This window comes from Somniosus microcephalus, chromosome 4, assembly GCF_052327205.1.
Source record: "Somniosus microcephalus isolate GS21.2 chromosome 4, FLI_Smic_1.0, whole genome shotgun sequence".
NCBI lineage: Eukaryota > Metazoa > Chordata > Chondrichthyes > Squaliformes > Somniosidae > Somniosus > Somniosus microcephalus.
Genome location: NC_140990.1, coordinates 252,133,841 through 252,160,919, shown reverse-complemented (window position 1 = coordinate 252,160,919; position 27,079 = coordinate 252,133,841). Strand labels below are relative to the sequence as shown.

Below are 27,079 nucleotides of genomic sequence, written 5' to 3'. Positions count from 1 at the left end.
TGCATCCTAGGGTCTTGAGGGAAGTAGCGGTAAGGATTGTGGATGCATTGGTAATAATTTTCCAAAACTCACTGGACTCAGCAAAGGTCCCGGCAGATTGGAAAACTGCTAATGTAACACCCTTATTTAAAAAGGGTAGTAGGCAGAAGGCTGGAAACTATAGACCTGTTAGCCTAACATCTGTGGTTGGTAAAATGTTAGAGTCCATTATTAAGGAGACAGTAACGGGACATTTGGATAAACATAATTTAATAGGACAAACTCAGCATGGTTTCATGAAGGGGAAGTCATGTTTGACAAATTTGCTGGAGTTTTTTGAGGAAGTAACATACAGGGTGGATAAAGGGGAACCAGTGGACGTAGTGTATTTAGACTTCCAAAAGGCATTTGACAAGGTGCCACACAAAAGATTATTGCTCAAGATAAAAAATCACGGGATTGGGGGTAATATTCTGGCGTGGGTGGAGGATTGGCTCTCTAACAGAAAGCAGAGAGTTGGGATAAATGGTTCGTTCTCAGATTGGCAACCAGTAACTAGTGGTGTTCCGCAGGGGTCAGTGCTGGGTCCCCAACTCTTTACAATATATATTAACGATTTGGAGGAGGGGACCGAGTGTAACATATCAAAGTTTGCAGATGATACAAAGATGGGACGGAAAGTAGTGAGTGAGGAGGACATAAAAAACCTGCAAAGGGACATAGACAGGCTAAGTAAGTGGGCAGAGATTTGACAGATGGAATACAATACTGGAAAGTGTGAGGTTATGCACTTTGGCAGGAAAAATCATAGAGCAAGTTATTATCTTAATGGCAAGAAACTGGAAAGTACTGTAGTACAAAGGGATCTGGGGGTCCTGGTGCACGAAACTCAAAAAGTTAGTATGCAGGTGCAGCAAGTGATCAAGAAGGCCAATGGAATGTTGGCTTTTATTGCTAGGGGGATGGAATATAAAAACAGGGAGGTATTGCTGCAGTTGTACAAGGTATTGGTGAGACCGCACCTGGAATACTGCATACAGTTTTGGTGTCCATACTTAAGAAAAGACATACTTGCTCTCGAGTCAGTACAAAGAAGGTTCACTCGGTTAATCCCAGGGATGAGGGGGTGGTCATATGAGGAGAGGTTGAGTAGATTGGGACTCTACTCATTGGAGTTCAGAAGAATGAGAGGCGATCTTATTGAAACATATAAGATTGTGAAGGGGCTTGATCGGGTGGATGCGGTGAGGATGTTCCCAATGATGGGTGAAACTAGAACTAGGGGGCATAATCTTAAAATAAGGGGCTGCTCTTTCAAAACTGAGATGAGGAGAAACTTCTTCACTCAGAGGGTGGTAGGTTTGTGGAATTTGCTGCCCCAGAAAACTGTGGAAGCTACATCATTAAATAAATTTAAAACAGAAATAGATAGTTTCCTAGAAGTAAAGGGAATTAAGGGTTACGGGCAGCGGGCAGGAAATTGGACATGAGTCTAGGTTCGGAATGGTCATGGCCCTGTGGTAGTGGCGTGGGCCCAGGGGCCGTGTAGCCTGGTTCTGCTCCTACTGTGTTCTAATTCTGTGTTAGATTTCAGGAGATGGTTTTATTCCTGTTCCTGGCTGGGGTGGAGATCGCCTTTACAGAAGGTAAGTACTGTAGAAAATATAGGGACAGCGTGATCTCCTGGAAGAATTTCGATCGCCTAGATGGGTCGGAGAGGAATTTCCCAGATTTTTTTCTCCCAAATTGGCCATTGAGTCTTTATCTGGTTTTTCGCCTTTCCCAGGAGATCACATGGGTTCGGGTGGATGCACAGTGATAGAAGATTTGAGGTTAGGATCAGATCAGCCATGATCTTATTGAATGGTGGAGCAGGCTCGAGGGGCCGATTGGCCTACTCCTGCTCCTATTTCTTATGTTCTTATGTTCTTATGCTGTCACAGGCTGGTACAATGTGCTGTCACAGGCTTATACAACGTGCTGTCACAGGCTTGTACAATGTGCTGTACACGCTGTACAAATATATTGACGGCTAACATAAAGGTAATCCAAAGGTCCTCTATTGGCATATTAACAGTAAAAGAGTTGTCAGAGGAGCGGTGGGGCCGATTCGGGTCCAAAATGGAAATCTATTGGTGGAGACAGAAGGCATGGCTGAGGTACGAAATGAATACTTTGCATCAGTGTTTACCAAGGAAGAGGACTTTGCCAAAGCTAAGGTAAACGAGAAGGTTGCTGGGATACTGGATGAGATAAAAATTGATAAAGAGGAGGTACTAGAAAGGCTGGCAATACTAAAAGGGGTTAAGTCTCCCAGTCCAGAAGGGATGCATCCTAGGTTGCTGAGGGAAGTAAGGGTAGAAATTGCAGAGGTGCTGACCAAAATCTTCCAATCCTCCTTAGATACAGGGGTGGTGCCAAAGGACTGGAGGATTGCAAATGTTACACCCTTGTTCAAAAAAGGGGAGAAGGATAAACCTGGCAATTACAGGCCAGTCAGTTTAACATAGGTGGTGGGAAACTTTTAGAAACAATAATCTGGGAGAAAATGAACAGCAACTTGGACAAGCATGGAATAATAAAGGAGAGCCAGCACGGATTTGTTAAGGGCAAATTGTGTTTGACCAACTTGATTGAGTTTTTTGATGAAGAAACAGAGAGGGTGGATGAGGGCCATGCAGTTGATGTTGTGTATATGGCCTTTCAAAATGCATTTGATAAAGTGGCACATATTTGGCTTGTTGGCAAAACTGAAGCCCATGGGATAAAAGGGGCAGTAGGAGCATGGATACAAAACTGGCTAAGGGATAGAAAAGAGAGTTGTGGTGAATGACTGTTTTTCGGACTGGAGGGAGGTATACAGTGGAGTTCCCCAAGGTTCAGTACTAGGACCACTGTTGTTTTTAATAGACATTAATGACTTGGACTCGGAGGTACAGGCAATGTTCCCTGTAAGCTGCACTTTATTCTGCGTGGCCTGTTTCTTTTAATATGCGGTCTCCTTAAGTTACTGCGCATGCGCGGTATTTACAATATAAAGGCTGATGAGCGGCCTGTGCGAGACCTTTCCCATTACTGCGCGGCTTCACAGCTTGGAGGGAACATTGGGTACAGGGCATAATTTTGAAATTTGCAGATGACTCAAAATTTGGAAGTGTAGTAAACAGTGAGGAACATAGTAATAGACTTCAAGAGGACATAGACAGGCTGGTGGAATGGGTGAAAACATGGCAGATGAAATTCAATGCAGAAAAGTGTGAGGTGATACATTTTGGTAGGATGAATGAGGAGAGACAATACACACTAAATGGTACAATTTTAAAGGGGGTGCAAGAAGAAAGAGTCCTGGGGTGCTTGTGTGCAAATCTTTGAAATTGGCAGGAAAGGTTAACAAAGCAGTTAATAAAGCATATGGGATCCTGGGCTTTCTAAATAGAGGCATAGAGTACAAAAGCCAGGAAGTTATGCTAAACCTATGTAAAATACTTGTTCAGCCCTAGCTGGAGTATTGTGTCCAATTCTGGGCACCACACTTTAGGAAGGACGTGAAGGCTTTGGAGAGGGTACAGAAGAGATTTACTAGAATGGTTCCAGGAATGAGGAATTACAGTTACTGGATAGACTGGAGAAGCTGGGGTTGTTCTCCTTAGAGCAGAGAAGGCTAAGAGGAGATTTGATAGAGGCTTTTTAAATCATGAAATGTTTAGATAGAGTAAATAAAGAGAAACTGTTTCCAATGGCTGAAGGGGCGATAGCCAGAGGGCACAGATCTAAAGTGATTGGCAAAAGAACCAGAGGCGTCATGAGGAAAAACTTTTTTACGCAACAAGTGGTTAGGATTTGGAATGGACTACCCGATAGGATGGTGGATACAGATTCAATAGTACCCTTCACAAGGGAATTGGATAAATACTTGAAGGAGAAAATTGCAGGGATATGGGGAAAGAGCAGGGGAGTGGGACTAACTGGATTGCTCTTCGAAAGAGCTGGCGCAGACTCGATGGGCCAAATGGCCTCCTTCTGTGCTGTACTATCCTATGATTCTATAATGTGCTGTTACAGGGTGGTACAATGCGATTTCTCACTAAACTATTGGTGGTAGGGTAGGGCATTTTGGCTGCGATTATCCATATGATAAATTCCATAGCTCAGCCTGGTTATGTTTTGGGAGGAATGGAAGAGATGGAGCTGAGGGGAGGCAAAGGACCTTCTCCTAATAATGCTCACTGTGCTGAGTTCACAATCTTGGCTGTGCTAGCCCAGTGAAGAACTGATTCTTTATATCAGTGCTGACACCAACTGTTCCAAACGTGGACATGATTTGATCATGGCATTAAAGTATTATAAAGATTCTCTAACTTGTACCAACAAAATAAGTGTATGCTCTGCCTAATGGAAAAATGCAAATACACAAAAGCAAAAGAAGGCTGGACGAAATTTCCATGTCAAAATGGTGAGGAATAAATGGTGGAAATCTTACCCGAGAGACATGGTGACACCATAACTAGTGAAGACTTAAAATACAAATGTAAAAAACATTTTTCTTCATTCCCTGTCTTTTACGTGGTCTTGCCCAATGGAATTGAAAATATTTTACTGTATGAACAGGATTCAAGCTATATTTGATCATATGATATCCTTTACAGTTTCATGCACAGCACCCCATGGCCCTTGACTTTTTGCTATTAATGCCACTATAGCTGTCAAATCAATAAAATTAACCTCAGATTGAGTTAGCAGAGAGAGTAAATGGTATTCAAAACAAGAAACTTACAGAAGGACCAGCTGGACCTCTCTCTCCTTTTTCACAAATACATTTTGGTGTTTTGGGGCACTGAAATAAATAAAAATTATTTGAAACATATATATATGTTATATTTGCTTCCACAAAAAATTCCATAAAGGAAAAATTGATTTGTGACCTAAGAACATAAGAAAGTTTGGAATGAGAAAAGTCCACCCAAAATGCCAGGCGACTACGGCAAAAGCGAACAGGGTCCTGGGTGTACTGTTCAGTATAAGACTGGGGCCATGATAATAGGCGTATATAAAGATTTGGTCATCTGAAGTATTGTGGGGAGGCACAGACAGAGGAATCTGATTCAGGTATTTAAAATGATTAAGGGCATCAATAACACACAAGTGTTTGAGGGGATGGGGCCGATTGAAATAGAAGCCACACATTTAAATTGAGAGAGTGATCAACCTGTAGAACAGGATTCTAGAGGTGGTAGCGAGGACTGACTCCTTACTGTCTTTCAAGACATTAGACGCATTTTTGGAAAACTACCAAGATCACGGCAAAAAGGTAAGATTTTGGGTAATAACCAACATTTTGGGGCCTCCTGGGGCTTACTCTGCTTGTCTTTGAGGGGTCAGAGAGGAACTTTGATAGAGAATTTCTTAATTGGATATAGGTCTCCTATTCTTTGCTTCTTCCAGGAGGTGTGGGTGCAGGTGGAAGGAGGGTGTGAGGGATATAGGGATGAGTCCAGTAAGAAGTGGGGCTAGCCTGATGGCCATTTCTCATCCTGAGTATTGAATGTACCATAACATATTCTACAGTCCTTGCATGACTATCTCAATCATGTGAAAAGTTGGTAACAATTGAATGATTAACTTAAAATTCCATATACGAAGAGAATGTTATATATCATAACATTTCTCCGTGACATATACAACATCTACAAATCAACTTCTTTGGGAAACAAATTATACTTACCCCTTCATCAGCCAACTCTGCCTGCAAAGATAAAGTACAAAAATTAGTTTTCTTAAATGGAATTGCACTATAGAACACCACTGCTGGATTCCACGCTCCCAGTGGACAGTCAATCTTGAGGGGAGCATGGGCCAGAGAATCGAGGTTGTAGTGTTGTATTTCTATCTCTGACCAGAACTCCTGCTGGGAGCCCGGGATTGGGGAATTTACCCTTGTAAGGCTACATTTGCTATTTCATTACTTTTGCCACTGTATTTATTTGAATGGTGCATTTAATACAAAGTAATTTAAAGCAGGCAGAGGGGAAAGCAGGCACTGACTGTGTGCTGTGACACCAATGTACGATTCCAATTGCTTCATTCTTGATATAAGCTCTGCTGCACAGCCAGAGCCTGGGAGCTGCCTACCTAAACAGAACCCACAAAGGACATGGGAGAAAAGGATGCTTGCCCTTAATTTGGGTGGTGAATGGGGTTATTTTGACTTTGGCCGACAGTGTAAAACAGGCGCTATCAATTCAGTTGTTGGTTAAACATTTCTCCTGATTTCGGAAGAGATGTATAACAAGCGGCTGAAACGATATTGCCCATTTTACACTATTGCCCAAAATCAAAATTACCCCTATTATTTGTATAAAATAAATAAAAGATTCTAGAGCAATTTCTTCTCCCTCCAATTTTCTTCACTTACCCCTCCTCTGCTGAAGGTGTTAGTTTATAGTGGATAAGGTTTTGTGGGCAGCTCCTTGCCAAACTGGCCATTTTTCATATGTGAGTCTGAACAATAAGTGGTAGCTGAGTATTCAACAATTAGGACCGTCATAACTGTGCCTTACCATGCTCTCTCATCTAGTAAGCAAATGCAGATACTGTAAGCAGAGGTTGTGGGTAGAGATCAGGAGTGTAAACTTCAGATAATTTTACTCCTTTTAGTCCCAGGATCTCCTGTCATTATGGCTGAGATTGGCTATAGTCCCTATAAATCTATTGAGTATTTTTGTAGCCTCCGGAGAGGACTTAAAGTTACAGAAAAATTGTGAATGGGAAAGGAATTCGATTTGGCAAGTAAATGGCCTAGTCAGCAGTGTAAATGCAGTGTGGATCTTTCCCATGCTGCTATTTCCATCATAAAGTAACAGGTGCCTGTCAGTAATATGCTTCATTTTCTCTCTAATGATTCTCTGTAATGCTTTGCTCTTTTACTTCATTCTCCAGTCTAATAGGCTTATGTTTTTCCTAAACTAAAGATTAACAGATGCCATATGAGTAACGATAACTATTTGTTATTTGAACAGGATTTGAATGTTTCTTTGAAGATTAGTAGACAAACACAAGTAAAGGAACAGCTATTATGATGGTATGTATTTTGCTTAAAGGTATATAAAATGATTAAGTATGAAAAACTGTTTCTAAAATAAAAACGTTTACCAGTAGTTTTCCTGTGATGTTGCTAACAAGTAGTCTAAGACCTTAAGTGAAACTTCTAATACAAACATCCATATGAACAGCTGAAAAGAAGACATCAAGGGGGAAAAATTCAGTTGTTTGCGCCTCCCGTTAGCACCTTAAGAGGGCACTAATGGGGCACAAAGCAACTAGCGCCTGGGCACAGCGATATTTGCGCCGCTCGCGAAATTAACTAAGCATTTTGCGACGGTGCTAAACACTACCGCCACAATCTCCTGCGCCGGCAGATTGTGACATCAGTCGAGTGCGCGACGCCCCGTTAGCGCACCGGACCGGATATTGAGTGGCGCCCCCTGCCTTACCGCCTGCCACTAGCAACGACAGGTTTAGGGGAGCGTTATGCTGTCAGAAAGGGACTAGGGGAGCGGTATTTAAAGGCGACCGCTTCCTCCCTTTTTTTGTCAGTGACATTTTTGCACCACGCATTCTGAGAGAGAGAGAGAGCGAGACTTCTGGAGAGATTCAACGCTGTGTGAAGGAGGTTTGAGTACTGAGCAGCACTTTGCAGGTTTATTTTGATTTGCCCTTCCTTGCTTCACCAGCGCTCTGAGGTAGCGCTTCGCTCCTCGGCCTTTGCGCCTTAAGACAGGTGTGAAGCACCTGATTTAGCGCTCCAATCACCTCCAGGGGCGATAAAAGCCATTTTTGCTGTCGGAGACGATAATTAGCGCCAGGCGCTAAACCTTGCGCACGGCCGATAATGGCGCCCCAAATAGGGCGAGACTCAATTTTTCCCCCCAAAAGACTATCTCACCATCAAGCCCACCCCATTCAGATATGATTCAGCCAAGCACATCACTTACACCTTCCCCCACTCAAGTCATTCAACCCCTACAATAGGCAAAAGAAATCAGAGAAAACACATGCACGTAATTTAGGAAAAAAGCATTTATTGTGGTCCCACTGTACCTTGAATGTGTCAGTGCAACACTATAATATAGCAAATGTACTGAAATAATATATCACATGACAAACACAAGGTAAAAATATTAAACATCTTCCTGATACCTATAGAAACAGGCCTCATTTGTAATATTTATTACCACTTTACAAAACTTGCTTTAAGATGCAAGTAACTTTGTCCTTCTGTCCCCTGTAGCTCTTACTCTCACTCATTTACATTATAAAATATTAAGTTTTTGTTCTAGTGGATTTGTAATATTTACTTAAGATGCAGGGACCCTTCCTGAACAAATGCTACAACTGGGGCTTTGGAGACTTGAGCCTCCAGAGATCCTGGGCTTCAATTTACAGCAGTCTGTCTTCTTTGCATTCAGCATATTGAGGAAACAGATAATATGGGCTTCAATATCCTCACCACTGCTCCCACACAAACTTCTGGCCATTCTGAGGCAAACCCACATCCATATTACCTAACAGTCCTGCTCAAATGACCACAGATATTTCACATAACATACAGGCTCAGGCAGCCAGTATATCAATATCTATGGCACCTGTAGTTGCAGTTCAGGCACTAAATGTCACATTATTAGCCCTACTAGGTTCTTGCGCATTATAGGCACTGCATATAGTGAGCCAGGATAATGAACAAAGGCAAAGGGGCAGCAACAGAGAAGTACTGTAATGGAAAATACAGGTAATGTGAGCTACCTGGTAATGGCAGCAGACAAATGCCTAAGGAGGTTGAGGTTTGGTAAGGAGGCAATGAGAGAGCTGTGTCATCTTCTGCAGGAAGACCTAAATAGAACATGTGAAATCTGAATGGCATGGCCGATAGTCGCCAAAGTCAGTGTGGCCCTCAATTTCTATGCATCAGACTGCTTCCAAACAAGCACTGGCAGCATCTGCAGTGTCAGCTAGTTTGCTGTCCACACATTGCAACATTATAGAATAACACAATTCTACAGAACTGTAGGGTGGTGGGGGTCTGGAACACACTGCCTGAAAGGGTGGTAGAGGCAGAGACCCTCATCACATTTAAAAAGTACTTGGATATGCACTTGAAGTGCCATAACCTACAAGGCTACTGACCAAGTGCTGGAAAGTGGGATTAGTGTGGCTAGCCCTTTGTCGGCCGGCACGGACAAGATGGACCGAATGGCCTCCTTCTGTGCTGTAAATTTCTATGATTCTATGATATGTTCTGCATGCCTGATTTTAATACTTTTCCACTGAACACTTCCCCAAGTGCCATAAATATCCAGGTGAGATCAAAAAGTCAGCAAGAAGAAATCACAGGCACAGACCCACATTTTCCCACTTCATGATGCAGTGCCAACTTTCTGTGCTCCCAGGTCAACTATTCCACAGATAATTTTACGACATGTGGAAGAAATTTTAAAATGTCACTCGGAAACAAATTTATTCAGTGGGAAGTTCAGATTTGAAAACTCAATTTTCACATGTGTGGATTTTAACCATTGGAGTAAATAGAGAATTTTTTTTAAAGTTTAGACATCACCTGAAATTGCATTAAAATGAAAATTATAACATGTGTCTTAATAGTTGGCAATGGTTAGCAACTGAAGCTTCAGCACTTTGTTTTACCTCAAGCATTCCAAATACAGTGATTGAACAAAAATGCATCAATCATATGGTACGTACAGCAACAGTAAAAGATGCAAATCTACCAAGGCCAAAATCCTTACATAATTGCCACCACATTTTCACACATGTTTTAAACCCATCAACACTGCCTTACAGCCATCTGCTGAATAATTCACAATGACTATAGGATGCCAGCTATTAAGTTAAGTATCCCCCATAAATCTTATGCCTAATAAATCCTCATTTTGATCTTAATTTTGACTTTACTTCACTAAAAGGAGTACACATTACCATTATAAGATCAGTACTGTAACTACTTCCACTATACTGTGTGCTATTGTGAACAAATGTATCAAGAGTTAGCAAGGGATTTAGGATTTATGAAAGTTCTTAAACAGGTCGCTAATGCAATATGTAAATATCCTTAACAGAGTTCATACCGTTGAAGAGTAACACAACATACAACATGAATTTCAGGTAGCTTCAGCTGCAAGTTTGGCAATTTTGCACCGTTCTCAGAATTACCTGATAATTATGAATGTAGTTCTGGCAACAAGATGGCCTGGATATCCTTGATATTGTTGGTAAAATGTCAGATCAGGGCTTTCACCTGCTGACGTTGTCCCATTGACACCTGTTTGTAACTTTTCTCTAACAGAAAGAATATTAGAAGTATTATAGATTCACTGAATGGTTGGCCGGAATTTTGCCTACCTGGGCAGGTCCGGTGCGGGTGGTGGCCATGGCGGGTCGCGACTCCGCTGCTGGCTCCATCCCGCTGCTGAAAATGACTTTTCCTTAATAGGGACTATTAAGCCTGCCCTGCGCATTACCCAGACCTCCCCAGGACACCAAAAAAGCCTGGTTGGAGATTGCAGAGGAGGTCATCAGCAGAGATGTGGTGAGGAGGACCTGGGTGCAGTGCCGCAAACATTTCAATGATCTCATTAGATCAGGAAAGGTGAGTACAAAACCAAACTCAACTTCATCCTGCTGTGCCTCTCATCACATCCCCATCACTCTGCCTTCCCAACCCCTGCACATCCTTACTCACACCAACATACCTTGCATGTCCACCCATCCCTCTCTATCTACATTATCACATCCCCATCTCACTAACCATCCCTCACACTCACCATCATCCTAATGCAACCATACCAACTAACAACACACAAGGAGGCCACTGGCTTTGGCACCCCACTCCATCATAGTCACCCGCTAAAGATGTAACCCATCAATCCCTTACACTCATTCCATCACTCTCACTCAACCTTCTCTTCTTTCCCTCCTTGCAGGAAATGAGAGCCCAAAATAAGAGAGAGAGGGGGAGAACCGGCGGTGGCCTCCATCATTTGCAAAGCTTACAAAAGCAGAGGAGGCTGCTTTAGAAATATCTGGAGTTGCCAAGCAGCTGGAGGTGGGAGACGGAGAGGGCCATCTCAGCAACCTGGTGACAGAATTACATATCATACAGCTACATGGCATACAGCAGTCACTCATATGGGCACTGATGTTAGCAGCCACTGAATGGTCATCATGTGTATAATGGTATCTGTACCCATTCTTCATATGACATATCTAACTCATCTATTTACTCTCCCACAGGTCCATCAAGCGCACCCCCCACCACCCACTGTCCAGGAGAAAGAGGAAGATGACTCCTCAGAGGAGTCTCCAGCTTTTGACAGTGCACCGTCACCAGACATAAGCACACCCAGCACCAGCGCAGATACACACACCTCAGTGGGTGCCATGCCAGATAGAGTAGTGCTGTCACCTGATGTCTCACAACTCACAAGTGAGCAAGAGCAGATGGTGGAGATGGGGGGAGGGGATTTTTTTGGGGTCAGCGGGTGTGTTTGGTGGCGGGTCGACTGGGAAAAAAATGTTTTGACAGTGGGTAGGGAACCCACTGTTAACCCGCCTCCACACTAGTCTCCCAGATGCTGGGTCTGTCATCGCTGAACAGACTCAACACCAAGCGGCGGGGGAGGCAATTTAGATTATTAAAAGCTTGTTAACAGGCACTTAAAAATTATTTTAAGTTCACCTTTAGAAGACTTCGCCCACAGCTTCCCTGCTGCTCGGGGATCACATCAGGTAAGGAGTTCGGGAGTTGTGTCAGCATGGGATGATTTCTTAACTTGACAGCTGCAAATCATCTATAAAAGCTCCCATTTCATAGCTGTTCACTTTCCAAGTTGCTTAGTGCATTTAGAAGACAGATTGAGCTTTATGCAGCTTGCAAGTGTTTGGAGCAAACTCTCTATCCAGTGTCACCTCATTGGAACAACCTCTCTTGCCATTGACAGATCGCTTCTGTCATCTCAAGTTCACCTGCCATCTATTACATCAGCATCGGTGCCCTTGAAACTATCTCACCTTGGTCCTCAGAATCCCACCACAATCAGCCCCAACACCAGCAGCTCCAGGCACACCAGCAGCACCAACAACAACACTAACCTTCTCTGCAATCAACTGATGCTGCAAAGGATACAGGGCATCAGAACCTGACGACATTGCTGCCCGGGAGGCCAGGGATGGCCTCACCATGGCCAGATTTACTTCACTTGATGCTGTACACCTTGGCTGCCACATGATGTGACAGGTTGGCACCACCCCACACCAACAACATAAAGCATCCCTACAATGCCAAAGCCATTTCTTTCACACTCATCGCCATTGCGGGAGGTACCGTTATGTCTTACCATTTACTGCAACTCACTAAGCCACTTCCAAAGGTGCACACAAATCTGTCCAAGAACGCAAAGTGTTTAAAATAAAGATTTTAATGTTTGACAGCACATTAACAGAAACTTCATATGAACATTGGCTAAAATACCCAAGTGCCTACCCTCGTGTTTTGTTACTTGATATGATTGGACTAGGATGAGGGTAAGTGTGAGGGTGGCTAGTGAGGTGGGGAGCTGATAATGTAGATAGGAGTGATGGATGGAGGTACAAGGTAAGTTGGTGTGAGTAAGGATGTGCAAGAGTAGGGTAGGGAAGGCAGAGTGATGGGGATGTGATGAGTGGCACAGCAGGATGAGGTTAAAAGGTTTGCGCCACTGCAGCCTGGTCCTCCTAACGACATCCCTGCTTGTGTCCTCTCGTGCAATGTGCAACCAGGCTGCACTGATCACCTGGGGAGGTCTCTTCCGCCCATGGGAAGGGAAGAAAACCTCCCTACGTGCTGTGACTCCCTCCATAAGCATATGGAGGGAGTCATGGGAGAGCATGGATGCAGCCCTGCACCTCTGTGCAGTGCTTGCAACACACCTCAATGCTGTAGAACACTGACAGCACAACTGTCAAAAGCAATTTGTGCATGGTCCCTTTAAGAAAACCGGCTGATGACGCGTCTGCAAGTGACGCCATCAGACCCGTTTCCTTCAATTGGCCAGGAAACACGCTGGATGGACTTAACAAGCCCAATCAGTGTAAAATCATTTCACAGAGCAGGCTGGAGCCAGCAACGGGGTCGCACCCCACCACTGACCCCAGCCGCACCAGACCCAACTCAGTGGGCGAAATTGCAGCTAGGGGACAGCAGTGGACAGTCCTCGCTGGAGGGTGCAGGATGCTTATAGCTCTGCTCAGCTGCATGCAGGTAGTGAGCCTTGGGTGCAATCCAGAAAGAGGGCGGTCATGGAGGTGCAGAAAAAGTGCAGGGGACTCTGACAGGTTTTGCGAGCACGATGTCTGCAAATGTTCAGAGAATGGAGGAGTCCATCTCCAACATGAGTGCCACCGTGTCGCAGGCAATGCCAACTATAGGCTCCTCCATGGATAGGATGGCCACCTACATGGAGCAGCTAATCCGCCACTCACAGGAGCACATGGTCTCTATGGAGAATAGATGGCAGAGGCTCATAGACCTCCTCTCCAGGAGGGATGTCAGTGTAGACGTTGGTCCTCATGGCCCCACTGATGTGCAGAAAGGTGCTCTCCAGCTCCTTGCTAGCAGGAAAGCGAGCAGGCTGCCTCTACCTCTGCTGAAGCCACAGGCTAGCACCTCATAGAAGCATGCGGAAGAGAAAGATGACACACAAGTAGATTCACAAGGGTAGCCACTTGGGTGTTTTATCCAATGTTTGTGTAAAGTTTCCGTTAATGTGCTGTCAAACATCAAAATCTTTATTTTCAACACTTTCTGGTCTTGGACAGATTTGTGTGCACCTTTGTAAGTGGCTTAGTGAGTTGCAGTGAATGGTGAGACATAATGGTACCCCTGCCCCACAATGGTGCTGAGTGTGAAAGGAATGGCTTGGTCATTGTAGGGATGCTTTATGGTGTTGCTGTGGGATGGGCCAACCTGGCGCATCATGTGGCAGCCATATGGATGTACAGCGTCACGTGAAGTAAATCTGTCCATGATGAAGCCATCCCCGGCCTCCTGGGCAGCAATGTGCTTGGGTGCTGATGCCCTCTGTCCTGTGCAGCATCAGTTGATTGTGGAGAAGGTTGGTGTTGTTGTTGGTGCGGCTGGTGTGCCTGGTGCTGTTGGTGTATGGGGCTCATTGTGGTCAGATTCTGAGGACCAAGGTGAGGCAGTATAAACAGCATCCATGCTGATGGAACAGATGGCAGGTGAAGTAGAGATGACAGAAGCAACCTGTCAATGGTGAGAGAGGTCCTTCCAATGAGGTGACACTGGAGGGAGACTTTGTTGGAAAGACTGCAGCCTGCAGAATCTGTGCTGGGAATGTAGGGAAAAACAGCTTCTGCTGAGGAAAGTGATCATCTCTCAGGTGGGAGCTTTTATAGTACATTTGATGCAGTCAACTAATCAGCTGGAGTAATGGCCACTGAACTCCCGCCTCAGGTTGACAGACGTGGTTCCCGAGCAGCATGTTTCCCGTGGCCATCCAGTTAAATTTAAAAGGTAAGGATAAAACCACTCTTAAGGGTCTGACAACAAGCTACTAATACTTTAAATTGGGTTGCCCGCCTCTGCCAGTCGGGTCGGGTCCACGCTGACAGAGGTGTCTGGGGGGAAAGGCACGTGGGAACGGGATGACAGTGGGTTCCTGACCTGCTCCCAAAAATAACAACTTTCCTACCCGACCCGCCTCCAATTGTGCCTGCTACCACCCCAGAAAATTCCGGCCGTTGTCTGAGAACAAGGAAAGGGGTCTTGAAGGGCTTTATTGTGTCATGCAGATGGAAGGCAACCTCTTTATTGGAAGAAGTTTGTGATGACCACCTGCCTGATGGCAGGGCTGCTGGAAGTCCGGCCCCACCTCCTCTCTGTCTTGGGATTTTTCGTCATTATCAGGATCTTCCAGACATTTGTCGACTTCATCTTCTACATTTGGAAGGCCCAATCTCTCTGTAATGGCCAAATTATGGAGGATGCAGCAAATCACTGTAAATGTGGAAACCCTTGCTGGGCTATATTGCAGGCTCCCCCTGATCTGTCCACGCAACAGAATGAGGACTGGGAAATTTGGATGGTCTGTTCCATGATGATCTTAGTGGTGTCCAGACCTTAAGGAGCTGACTTTCAGCCTCTATCCTTGGATTCCCAAAAGGTATCATCAGCCAAAGGCTGAAGCATGTATCCCTAGTCTTCGATCTGCCAACCTGTCTCATTGTTTTAGGTGAGCAGTGCAGGTATCCTGAATTGCCCAAGAATAAACAGCTCCCGGGTAGCATGCAATGACATGCAGAACATGGTGGTTTGCATCACCCTACTATCTGGCCATTGAATGAATGAAATCCCTTCCTGTTCATGAAGTTGATCTTTACAGCCACATGGGTGGCATCAATGACACCCTGCACTTGTGGGAATCCAGACACTCAGAAGAAGTTAATGGCTCTCTCTCTCTGCTTTGCTGGGTTCATATGGAACTGAGTGAACTCAAAGGTATACCTGCACAGGGTATTTGTGATTCGTCCAATGCAGCGATGAACTGCTGGATGACCGATGTGACTAATGTCACCAGTTGCCACTTGGAAGCACCCAGGTGCATAAAAGTTAAATGCTGCTGTCACCTTCACAGACACAAACAAGTCATTTCCACGGTGGATAGGGACTGACAGTCAGGTTCCAACAGGTGGTTTATCTCTGTCACGGTCTCAGGGGGAAAGTGCAGACTTCTAGAGGGGTAAAATTTGCTATGTGTTTCGCTCATTTTTCTCTGTCCCAATTTAAATATGCAAAGAAGGATCCTGCAATAGGTGCAGGACACTTCTGCCATATTGGGCTAAAACACATCAGAACTTTCCCTGTGCAAACTCCAACAGTTTTTTTTGTTTCTACAGTGGCCTAATGAGCGATCCTGAAAGGGACCACTGAAGGCCGTGAATGAAACACAAAAGTATGTTTTTAAAACCTATCTCAATGTAGAGCTAGAAGGAACATCAGTGCTCCTCCTGTCTTTATATTAAAACTGCGGACCGCTGCTGGTCACTGCTCAGTCACCCTTCCCGCCCCTCCCCCGATCCACCCTGGACTTGCTTCTCAGCCAGCTGATTTTGCTCCTCCCCATGCCCGGTGAACTGCCTCTTGGGGCATGACTAGTGCCCGCAGTGTGCAAGTTGCCTCCTAATGGTACAAGAGGACCAATATCATGTGGTCCTCTCGCCCATCAGTTTAGACATGAGCCTGGCCTTGGACCCCCCAAAAAACAGGAGGTACAATTTTTTTTGCTGTACATACGTCCTCCTACAAAGGGAGCTGCAAGGGCACATCTACTTATTTCCAGGGGGAGATGTGGTCCACACCCCCAGACACAGCATCAGTTGCCACGTTTTTCAGCACATTGGAGCAGGTGGGCACCACCGATGGCATAGACATCCACCATCAGCATGCAAAAGAGCAAACTGCCCGCAAACCCAAAAGTCCACTGGAAGTGCAGCGAAGGTTCCAATGGCACAATCCCGGCATACCTGCCAGTATGCCATGCCGACAGATTTTCAGGGCCAATAGGAGCAAGTCTCCACCAGGCTCTGCTGCTGTGGATGCTTTGGGATCCAAATTTCAAGATGCAGTCATAACCAGCTTCAACTCACTTTGAGAACAGTTACATGGAACCATAAGGGAGGGATTCATAAATTCTGTTGTTATTAATTCAGACAAATTGGTTGGCCACATGAAGAGATGAACTCCAGGAGTGACATGTGTGCAACAGCACAGGAGCAGCGAAATACTCATTTTAACGACCGTTCTGTGTAGTCCTCCTCACGTAATAGTAGGCACTGCTCCTGAAAACAAGGAGCACAGAGTAGCTCCAGGAAAGGAGACTCCTGGCACTGATACCACTACACTATGTAGCCATCCATCAGCGTTATTACTTCAAATAAGGAAGACGATAGTAGGTACAAGCCCAAAATGAGAATGTTTATGATATTTCTAGAAATAGGCTTGTTAGCAAAATTGGCTAAGGGACAGAAAACAGAATTGCTGTTTTTCCAGACTGGAGGGAGGTGCACAGCAGTGTTCCCCAGAGTTCAGTACTAGAACCACTACTGTTTTTGATATACATTATTGGCTTGGACTTGGGGGTACAGGGCACAATTTCAAAATTTGCAGATGACACGAAACTTGGAAGTGTAGTAAACAGTGAGGAGGATAGTAAAAGACTTCAAGAGGACATAAACAGGCTGGTGGAATGGGCGGACACATGGCAGATGAAATTTAACACACAGAAGTGTGAGGTGATACATTTTGGGAGGAAGAATGAGGAGCGACAATACAAGCTAAGTGGTACAATTTTAAAGGGGGTTCAAGAACAGAGAGACCGGGGGGGTGTTTGTGCACAAATCTTTGAATGTGGAAGGACAGGTTAAAAAAGCAGTTGATAAAGCATATGGGATCCTGGGCTTTCTAAATACAAGAATAGAGTACAAAAGCCAGGAAGTTATGCTAAACCCATATAAAACACTAGTTCAGCTGGAGTAATGTGTCCAGTTCTGGGCACCACACTTTAGGAAGGACGTGAAGCCTTTGGAGAGGGTACAGAAGAGATTTACTAGAATGGTTCCTGGTTGCGAGATTACAGTTACTGGATAGACTGGAGAAGCTGGGATTGTTCTCCTTGGAGCAGAGAAGGCTAAGAGGAGATTTGATAGAGGTGTTTAAAATCATGAAGGGTTTAGATAGAGTAAATAAAGAGAAACTATTTCCAATGGCTCAAGGGTTGATAACCAGATTTAAGGTGATTGGCAAAAGAACCAGAGGCGACACGAGGGAAAACTATTTTACGCAACGAGTGGTTAGGATTTGGAATGCACTCCCTGATAGGGTGGTGGAAACAGATTCACTAGTAACTTTCAAAAGGGAATTGGATAAATACTTGAAGGAGAAAAAACTGCAGGGATATGGGGAAAGAGCCAGAGAGTGGGACTAACTGGATTGCTCTTCGAAAGAGCCGGCACAGACTTGATGGGCCGAATGGCCTCCTTCTGTGCTGTACTATTCTATGATTCTATGATACTAAAAGAAATCTTCCCACATTTGTTTACGATACCACTGCACAGAATGTCTGAGGGAAATTGTCCCCCCTCCGCCCCCTGCCCTGGTATATAACTACACAAACATATGAATATGAGCCATACAGCCTGGAACAAAGGTACACAATTTGTTCACACTCAGGGACTGTAATGTTTAAATCTCATTATAGTAAGAGTCAAACATATGTTGTATCTGTACAGAAGGCGAGTGAGAACAGAGCACAGTGACTTGCAGCTGATTTATCTCTCTCAGTAAGGAACTGCCTACCCTTCACTTGCCATTTGTCCCAAACACAGTTAAACCTCTCCAACTCTTGAAGTTCTCCATGTTGGAATCACAATGCCCAAACCTGTCCCTACAATTCTGTTCTGCTGCAAATTCGGCATCATACCTTAACCTGTGAGGTATTGAAAAATTAGAATTCAAGTTGGTATAAACAAACTTGTAGCAAAAACAGCCACAATTAATGAGCCATTTCCAATCAATAATATAAAAGGATATAAGAGAACATTACTTGGTATTTTTGTAGATGTGGGAAATGTTAAAATTTCAAAATTTGATTTCTCAGAAATAAAATAAAATATACATTCTTTTTAAACATTTAAGAAAAAACTTTTTGAATGATATCTGTAGTATTCCAGGCTATCTATTGAAAAATACAGAAAATGGTGGGAGTGTCTGATGTGCCTCAATAATCCCGAGACTCGATGTTAGCGAAACAAAACAAGGCTTTTATTAACTTAGAAGATAACACGCAGTGGAGAGAGGTATCTTCCCTGGAGGTCTGCAGTACTGGCTGTGAGGCCAGACTGAGCTGGCTTACATAGAGGCCAGGTATGGGCGGAGCCCTACACACAACACATTCCATACATTCCAATACACAATACAATGGTGAGGAGAAACCTGAAACCAACCACAGTCACAGGCAATACAATGGTAAGGGGGAACCTGAAACCAACCACAGTCACAGGCAGTGATGAATGGAATATTTCATCACATTCACCCCTTCTATAGATTTAGTCTGTTCGGGGGTTTGGTAGTCCTCTGCGACCGACGTGGCTGTTGTGGTGTCGCAGGTGTCGGCTGGGTGTCCCCGGTGGCCTCCTGGGTCTCTGCCGGGGGTGCCGCCAGGGTTGTTGAAGGGGTAGTTGGTGAGGGTGCCGTTGGTCGATGTTCTTCCGGGGGTGATGAAAGAGTAGTGGGTGGGTAAGAGTTGCTGTGGTCGTTGTTGCTGCTATTGCCATGGTTGTTGTCGTTACCGGCTGGGGCGACGTCTTTTATTGACACGGTGTCCTCCCTTCCGTCGGCGTGCCGGACATACGCATATTGGGGGTTGGCGTGGAGTAGGTGCACTGGCTCCACGAGAGGGTCCGTCTTATGGCCCCTCACATGCCTTCGCACGAATACCGGACCCGGGGCGGAGAGCCATGATGGCATGGATACGCCTGAGGTGGATTTCCGGGGGAAGCTAAACATTCGTTCATGAGGCGTGGCATTAGTGGCAGTACACAATAGCGACCGTATCGATCGAATGGAGCACATCTGAGAGGACTTCCTGCCAGCGGGAGATAGGGAGGCCCTTGGTCCTTAGAGCTAGAGTGACTGCTTTCCATACTGTCCCGTTCTCTCGCTCCACTTGACCGTTACCCCGGGGGTTGTAGCTGGTGGTACGGCTCGTGGCGATACCCCTGGACAGCATGTACTGGCGTAGCTCTTCACTCATGAAGGACGCCCCCCTATCCGTGTGGATGTAGCTCGGCATACCGAACAGGCAGAACAAGCTGTTGAGGCATTTAATGACCGTGGCGCTGGTCATGTCTGGGCAGGGGAAGGCGAATGGGAACCGGGAGTATTCGTCCACAATGTTCAGGAAGTAAACATTGCGGTCGACGGACGGGAGGGGGCCCTTGAAATCTAAGCTGAGCCGCTCAAAGGGCCGTGTAGCTTTGATTAAGTGGGCTCTATCAGGGTGGTAGAACCGAGGCTTGCACTCAGCGCAAGTGCGGCAGTTCCTGGTCAGAGACCGAACTTCCTCAATCGAGTAGGGTAAGTTGCGGGACTTTATGAAGTGGAACAGCCGCGTGACCCCTGGGTGGCAGAGGTCGTTGTGGAGGGTCTGTAGCCGATCCCCGGTGGCGCTGGCACACATCCCTCGTGAGAGGGCATCTGGGGATTCGTTAAGGGCCCGTGGCCGGTAAATGATGTCATACTCGAAGGTGGAGAGCTCGATCCGCCACCTAAGAATCTTATCATTTTTGATCTTCCCCCTCTGTTTATTATTGAACATAAACGCTACCGACCGCTGGTCGGTAAGTAGGGTGAAGCATTTGCCGGCTAGGTAGTGGCGCCAGTGGCGCACTGCCTCCACGATGGCTTGGGCCTCCTTTTCCACGGAGGAGTGTCTGATCTCGGGCCCTTGGAGGGTCCTCGAGAAGAAAGCTACGGGCCGCCCCGCCTGGTTGAGGGTGGCCGCCAAGGCAAAGTCAGACGCATCACTTTCCACTTGAAATGGAGTGTTCTTGTCCACTGCCTGTAGCGTGGCCCGCTCAATATCCTGCTTAATGCTTTTGAAGGCGGCGTGGGCCTCAGCAGAGAGCGGAAAAGAGGATGCTTTCAAGAGGGGGCGGGCTTTGTCGGAGTAGTTGGGGACCCATTGGGAATAATAAGAAAATAACCCCAGGCACCTTTTCAGGGCTTTGGGAGTGTTGGGCAGGGGCAGCTCCCGTAGGGGGCACAATCGGTCGGGGTCTGGTCCGATTTCCCCATTCTCCACCACGCTGCCTAGTATGCAAAGGCGCGTGGTGTTGAAAACGCACTTGTCCTCGTTGTAGGTGAGGTTGAGTTTTTGTGCGGTTTTCAGGAACCTCTCGAGGTTCGAGTCGTGATCCTGCTGGTTGTGACCGCAGATGGTGACGTTGTCGAGGTAGGGGAAGGTTGCCTGCAAGTGGTGGTCATCGACCATGCGATCCATCTCCCTCTGGAAGACCGAGACCCCATTCGTCACCCCAAAGGGGACTCTGAGGAATTGGTAGAGGCGTCCGTTCGCCTCGAAGGCGGTGTACGGGCGGTCCTCTGGTCTGATAGGGAGCTGGTGGTACGCTGACTTGAGGTCGATGGTGGAGAACACCCGGTATTGGGCGATTTGGTTCACCATTTCTGATATGCGGGGTAGCGGGTAGGCGTCTAGTTGGGTGTACCTGTTGATCGTTTGGCTATAGTCGATCACCATCCGTTTCTTCTCGCTACCCCTTACCACCACCACTTGGGCGCGCCACGGGCTATTGCTGCATTCAATAATGCGCTCTTTCAGGAGCCTGTCTACCTCGGTTGCGATAAACCGCCTGTCCTCCCAGCTGTACCTCCTGCTTTTGGTCGCTATTGGCCGGCAGTTAGGGGTAAGGTTCGCGAATAGCGAAGGCGGCTTTACCTTCAGGGTAGCCAGGCCGCACACTGTGAGGGGCGGCTGGGACCCACCGTACTTGAGCGTGATGCTTTGGTGGTTGCACTGGAAATCCAGGCCCAAGATCACGCTCGCGCATAGATTCTTCATGATTAATACTTTAAAATTATCGTATACAGTCCCGTTAACGGACAATTGTACCGTGCAGTAACCCAGAATGGTCGATGTCTGGGTTTTATCAGCCATAGAGATGGTACCCCGAGTAGGGACCACCTTTAGGGAGAGTTGTCGTGCCAGTTCCGGGTGGATAAAACTCTCCGTGCTTCCACTGTCAATTAAACATTTAACCCCGCACCCGTTTACCTCGATGTCCACCATTGATTTGGATAGCGGGTGGGGCCTGGTCTGGTCCACTGTGACCGATGCCACTGTAGGGCCCTGATCGAGACAAGATGGCATCCGCGCTGTCTGCTCACAAGATGGCGGACCCCACGAGGTCGGGCAAGATGGCGTCCAAGATGGCCGCTCCCACGGCGCACACGCGGCGGTGGCGGGTTTTGGTTTTCCAGCGGGGTTCCCTCTGCACACCTTCCCAAAGTGCCCCTTCTTACTGCACTTAAAGCAGGTGGTGCCTTTCACCGGGCACAGGTTTCTGGTGTGCTTTGGCTGCCCGCAGAAGTAGCAGTTGGGTCCCCGATGCGTCGCGGCTGTCGTAGGGCTTCTGGGGGGAGAGCGGGGCCCCGACGGTGTCGGGCTGCCGGGCGGGGAAGATGCCTTCCAAGATAGCGGCGCCCTTGGTGCACACGTGGCGGCGTGGACGGCGCGGGCTGAAGAGTAGGCGTCCGAGTTTCTCTGGGCCACATCCAGGGATCGCGCGGTGTCCGCAGCCTGTTTCAGGTCCAATCCCGTTTTTTCCAGCAGTCTTTGCCGGATGTAAGTGGAGCTGAGGCCTGTGATAAAGGCATCGCGAACAAGCTCGTCGGTGTACACTGTGGCTTTTACATCTCGGCACTTGCAGTCTTTGCCAAGCATTTTCAGGGTGCCTAGGAACTCCTCCACCGATTCCCCAGGTCGCTGTGCGCGAGTGGCGAGCAGATGCCTAGCATACACCTCATTCGTAGGCTGCTGGTAATGCGCCTTTAAGATGTCGCAGGCGGCCAGGTACGTGTCGGCGTCTTGGATGAGGGGGTAAACCCGGTGGCTTACCCAATTCCGCAGAATTCCGAGTTTCATACTCGCAGCGTCCGTAGCGTCTTTGACGGCTGCGGAATTGTCCTGGAAGAATTCCATACACATAAACCAGTGTCCGAAGCATGCTGATGCGTCTGGAGCATGCTGATCCAAATCCAAACGTTCGGGTTTCAGGAGTTGATCCATTGTGTTGAAAAATAAGTTAATAAAATTGATGTGCCTCAATAATCCCGAGACTCGATGTTAGCGAAACAAAACAAGGCTTTTATTAACTTAGAAGATAACACGCAGTGGAGAGAGGTATCTTCCCTGGAGGTCTGCAGTCCTGGCTGTGAGGCCAGACTGAGCTGGCTTACAGAGGCCAGGTATGGGCGGAGCCCTACACACAACACATTCCATACATTCCAATACACAATACAATGGTGAGGAGAAACCTGAAACCAACCACAGTCACAGGCAATACAATGGTAAGGGGGAACCTGAAACCAACCACAGTCACAGGCAGTGATGAATGGAATATTTCATCACAGTGTCTAAGTTAAATAAAAAATGACATGAGGAATCCCTGAAAATGTACACAAAATGAAACAAAAAAAATGTAAGAGATCCATGAAGATTTGTAACTGTCAAGTAAGTACGTGAATGAGAGTGCCAATGAGTGTAAATGTCTGTCTGAAAATATAGCCACAATTTTAATCTTATGTGCCTGGCAAGAGTGGGCAAATTCAGGTCGGATGCCGAATTTACACCCCGCCCGCTTGTCTGAACATGGAGGTGTGATTGTGAACATTTTTGTGAATATTCAGGTGTGAGTACAAATCTTTCAGTGTATCAGTGTGTTGGTCCTAAACTCATGGGATAATTTTAACCTAATGCACCCAATGGAAAACTGTCGGAATCGGATTGTACGTCAGTTTTACACCCCGCCCAATTTTACTTTGCTTTGAAGTCAATGGAGAGTAAAATCGGGCGGAGTGTAAAACTGACGACCGACTCGATCCTTACCCCTTTAGTGTATGTGTGAGTGTGCAGTTCAAGTGATTGTGTGAGTTTTAATGTCAGTGTAGATGTGTGAGTCTGAGGTGCATTTACACTACAACTGTAGTGAGGACGCAAAATGGTTTTGTTTTCACAAATGTGCTGGATTATTGGGATACATTTTATGGAGCCTCATGCCACTGGCAGGGCCCGGTGCAAAGGTAGTGCATAATAAAAATACGTGAATGACTCCATTGGTGGTGTGAAGTCTCTATAAGTGCGATTGTGCACGTTTGTGAAGATGTGAGTGAGAGTGTATAGGTATGCTATTCCAGTTGTGAGTATATGGGTTTGTTCCTATAGGTATGAATGTGTGGGTGTACATGTTTGTTATGAATATGTGAGTGTGTGCAGGTGTCTGAATAAGTGAGTGTGAGAGTCTGTCCCAATAGGTGTGAGTGTTGAGAATGCGTGAATATGTAAATGTAAATATGTGGGTGTTGCAGTGTGTTCCTGTGTGTGTGTGTGCAGGTGTCTGGGTAGGAGAGGGTATACAAATAGGAGTGTGTTAATGTGGGGTGTGAGTGTGAGGGTGAGTTCCACTGAGTGTGAATGTGTTGATGTGGGGGTGTGAGTGTGAGGGTGTGTTCCACTGAGTGTGAGTGTGTTGATGTGGGGGTGTGAGTGTGAGGGTGTGTTCCACTGAGTGTGAGTGTGTTGATGTGGGGGTATGAGTGTGAGGGTGTGTTCCACTGAGTGTGAATGTGTTGATGTGGGGGTATGAGTGTGAGGGTGTGTTCCACTGAGTGTGAGTGTGTTGATGTGGAAGTGTGAGTGTGAGGGTATTGATGTGGAAGCATGAGTGTGTGTTTCTGTGAGTGTGAATGCGTTGGTGTAGGGGTGAGTGAGTGTGAATGCGTTGGTGTAGGGGTGAGTGAGTGTGAATGTGTTGGTGTAGGGGTGAGCGAGTGTGAATGTGTTGGTGTAGGGGTGAGCGAGTGTGAATGTGTTGGTGTAGGGGTGAGCGAGTGTGAATGTGTTGGTGTAGGGGTGAGCGAGTGTGAATGTGTTGGTGTAGGGGTGAGCGAGTGTGAATGTGTTGGTGTAGGGGTGAGCAAGTGTGAATGTGTTGGTGTAGGGGTGAGCGAGTGTTTCTGTGAGGGTAAGGTCCTGTGAGTGTGAATGTGTTGATGTGTGGGTGAGTGTGTTGGTGTGAATGTGTGTGTGTGTGTGTGTTAGTACGAGTGTGTGTGAGTTAGTGTGAGTTACTGTGAGTGTGTGTGAGTTAGTGCGAGTGTGTGTGTTAGTGCAAGTGTGTGTTAGTGCGAGTGTGTGTGAGTGCGAGTGTGTGTGAGTTAGTGCGCGTGTGTGTGAGTGCGAGTGTGTGAGTTAGTGTGAGTGTGTGTGAGTTAGTGCGAGTGTGTGTGAATGAGTGTGAGCACGCATGCTCCATGCTCCTTACCACTTCTTGAAAGAGTTTCCCCAGGGCGCTGCCATCCTGTAGGTTGTGCACGAAGCGGGAGGCTGGCGGGCTGGCTAAGAGGCGCAGTTTGGCTGCGTTGGGCGGCTCAGTGGCCACGGGCGACATGCCCACCGTGAAGAACTTGATGCCATGGTTCTTGGCCTCGGCTGTGGCCGCGTAGATGTCCGGGTTCCTGGGGTGGTCTACGCCGTCCGTCATGAGCACGGCCACCCTGACGCTGCCCGGGGCCGCCTCGTTTAGGTAGAGCTGGGTCAGGTTGGTGATGGCATACGTGGTGTAGGTGCCGTGCCCGATGTAGCTGATGGGGGCGACGCGGGCTCTGAAGGTGGCTGGGCCGTTCCAGTCGCGGAAGGTCTGCTCGATGAGCACTGTGCTGCTGTACTGGAGCAGTGCCACTCTGGGCACCAGCCGCCGGCCGCTCGACACCCGCAGCTGCTGCAGCCGGTCCACAAAGTCCAGCACAAAGCTCTTCTCCCGGTTGTGGTTGAAGTCCTTGGCGCTTTCTGAACTGTCCAACAGGAATGCAATCTCCAAACTGCAATCCTCCTCTGAAAAGTGGGAAAGAAAGATTGATTTATTGATTTTTGGGGCTGTTAACATATTTTGTGACCTGAGGAATTGCAACATTGGGCTGAAGTGAAACAAACATAATCCAACTTTCAATAATTTCACTTGGCTTCACTTTGTATTTCCTTCACAGAAAGACAAGCAGTTTGCCAGCACAACGTTTACACAATGAAATAGGTTGTTTAATTTTTAAGTGGCTTTGATAATGAACACTTCTTGTATCGTTATTGTCTACAGGTTTACATTGCGCCAGGTGCAGTGTTTAAGGTAGTGGAGATCTCTATAAACAGCCTGAGGGTTTACCCTGCAGCCAGTGCACAGTTAAACAGATAAAGCAGAAGTTATGAATGAGGAAAGATGGGTAAAAAGCGACTGAAAGCAATGAATGCAAGCAAGTGTTAAATAAACAACATAAAGTTAAATAAAAGTCTGATATGACCTTGTTCATTTTCTCCTGGTGCATTAGATGAGAGATACTTATTTTTTTGTCTTCTAACAAAATTTCCATCCCCTCGTACTTCATAGTCTTGTGATAAAACGTTCTGGTATCCTGTCCATACCAGGAGCCACCAAAGCTGGTAGAACGCTTTCATTCTCCCTATAATAATAAATCTGCATTTAAAAGTGTCATTACACAACGGATCAAGTTCACGAACCCACATGTCCGTTTTGATATATGAAATTATACAGTTGTATCGCAAATTACAGTGTATCACATTCAATTAGCAGATTAAACATACTGATGTATTAGAGATAGATTCTAGCTACTTTTGCTGTAGAATTGTATAACGTTAACTTTAGCAACCGTACAGAAAAAACTCGACAGATTCTGCAAAGTGCATAACCAAAATGTCGTAGGCTGCTGCGAATTTGAAAGAAAGTTAGATTTACTGTAACTGATAGGAGTTAGGGCATTGTACAAAGTAACATTTACCTGTAGGGAGTTCTCAACTGCCTTTTGTCTCCACTGGATTGAAGAGCAAAACAAGTATTAGCAGGGTAACTCTGGCCGAGTGTCCGAGGTCTTTCAATGCATTCTCTGGGGGAATCTGCCTCTTTTCAAATCGAAAAGTTAAACTTCTCCTGCTTTATAAATGAGGGCGGGACAGCCCGAGGATGGCACTGGAATGCCGAAGCCAATTGGCTGCAGCGAGGAGCTGCAATTTCATTTGAAAAGAGATGAAACAAGAAAGGTCCTGGACGCCTGAGAATAAAAAGTACAGGTACTGTGAAATTGAATTGCGGTAATTATTCACTTAATAAAGAAAAATGGCACCCGGCGGCGAATTAACGTGCACGATCCAACGTAAAGTTCAAATCATGTCAA

The 27,079-nt window shown here is 46.3% G+C and overlaps 1 protein-coding gene across 1 annotated transcript in view; it reads right to left on the bottom strand.

Moving 5' to 3' along the window:
- Positions 1-26,345, bottom strand: part of col28a2a (collagen, type XXVIII, alpha 2a) — a 177,599-nt gene extending 151,254 nt beyond the window's left edge. Inside the window, exons 1-4 of the mRNA XM_085986214.1 lie at positions 26,192-26,345; positions 25,165-25,733; positions 5,702-5,722; positions 4,754-4,813 (exon numbers count right to left, since the gene is read on the bottom strand). Of these exons, the coding sequence (XP_085842340.1) occupies positions 4,754-4,813; positions 5,702-5,722; positions 25,165-25,733; positions 26,192-26,345 (804 nt within the window). The remainder of the gene's footprint in view (positions 1-4,753; positions 4,814-5,701; positions 5,723-25,164; positions 25,734-26,191) is intronic.
- Between the last annotated feature and the right edge of the window lie 734 nt (positions 26,346-27,079).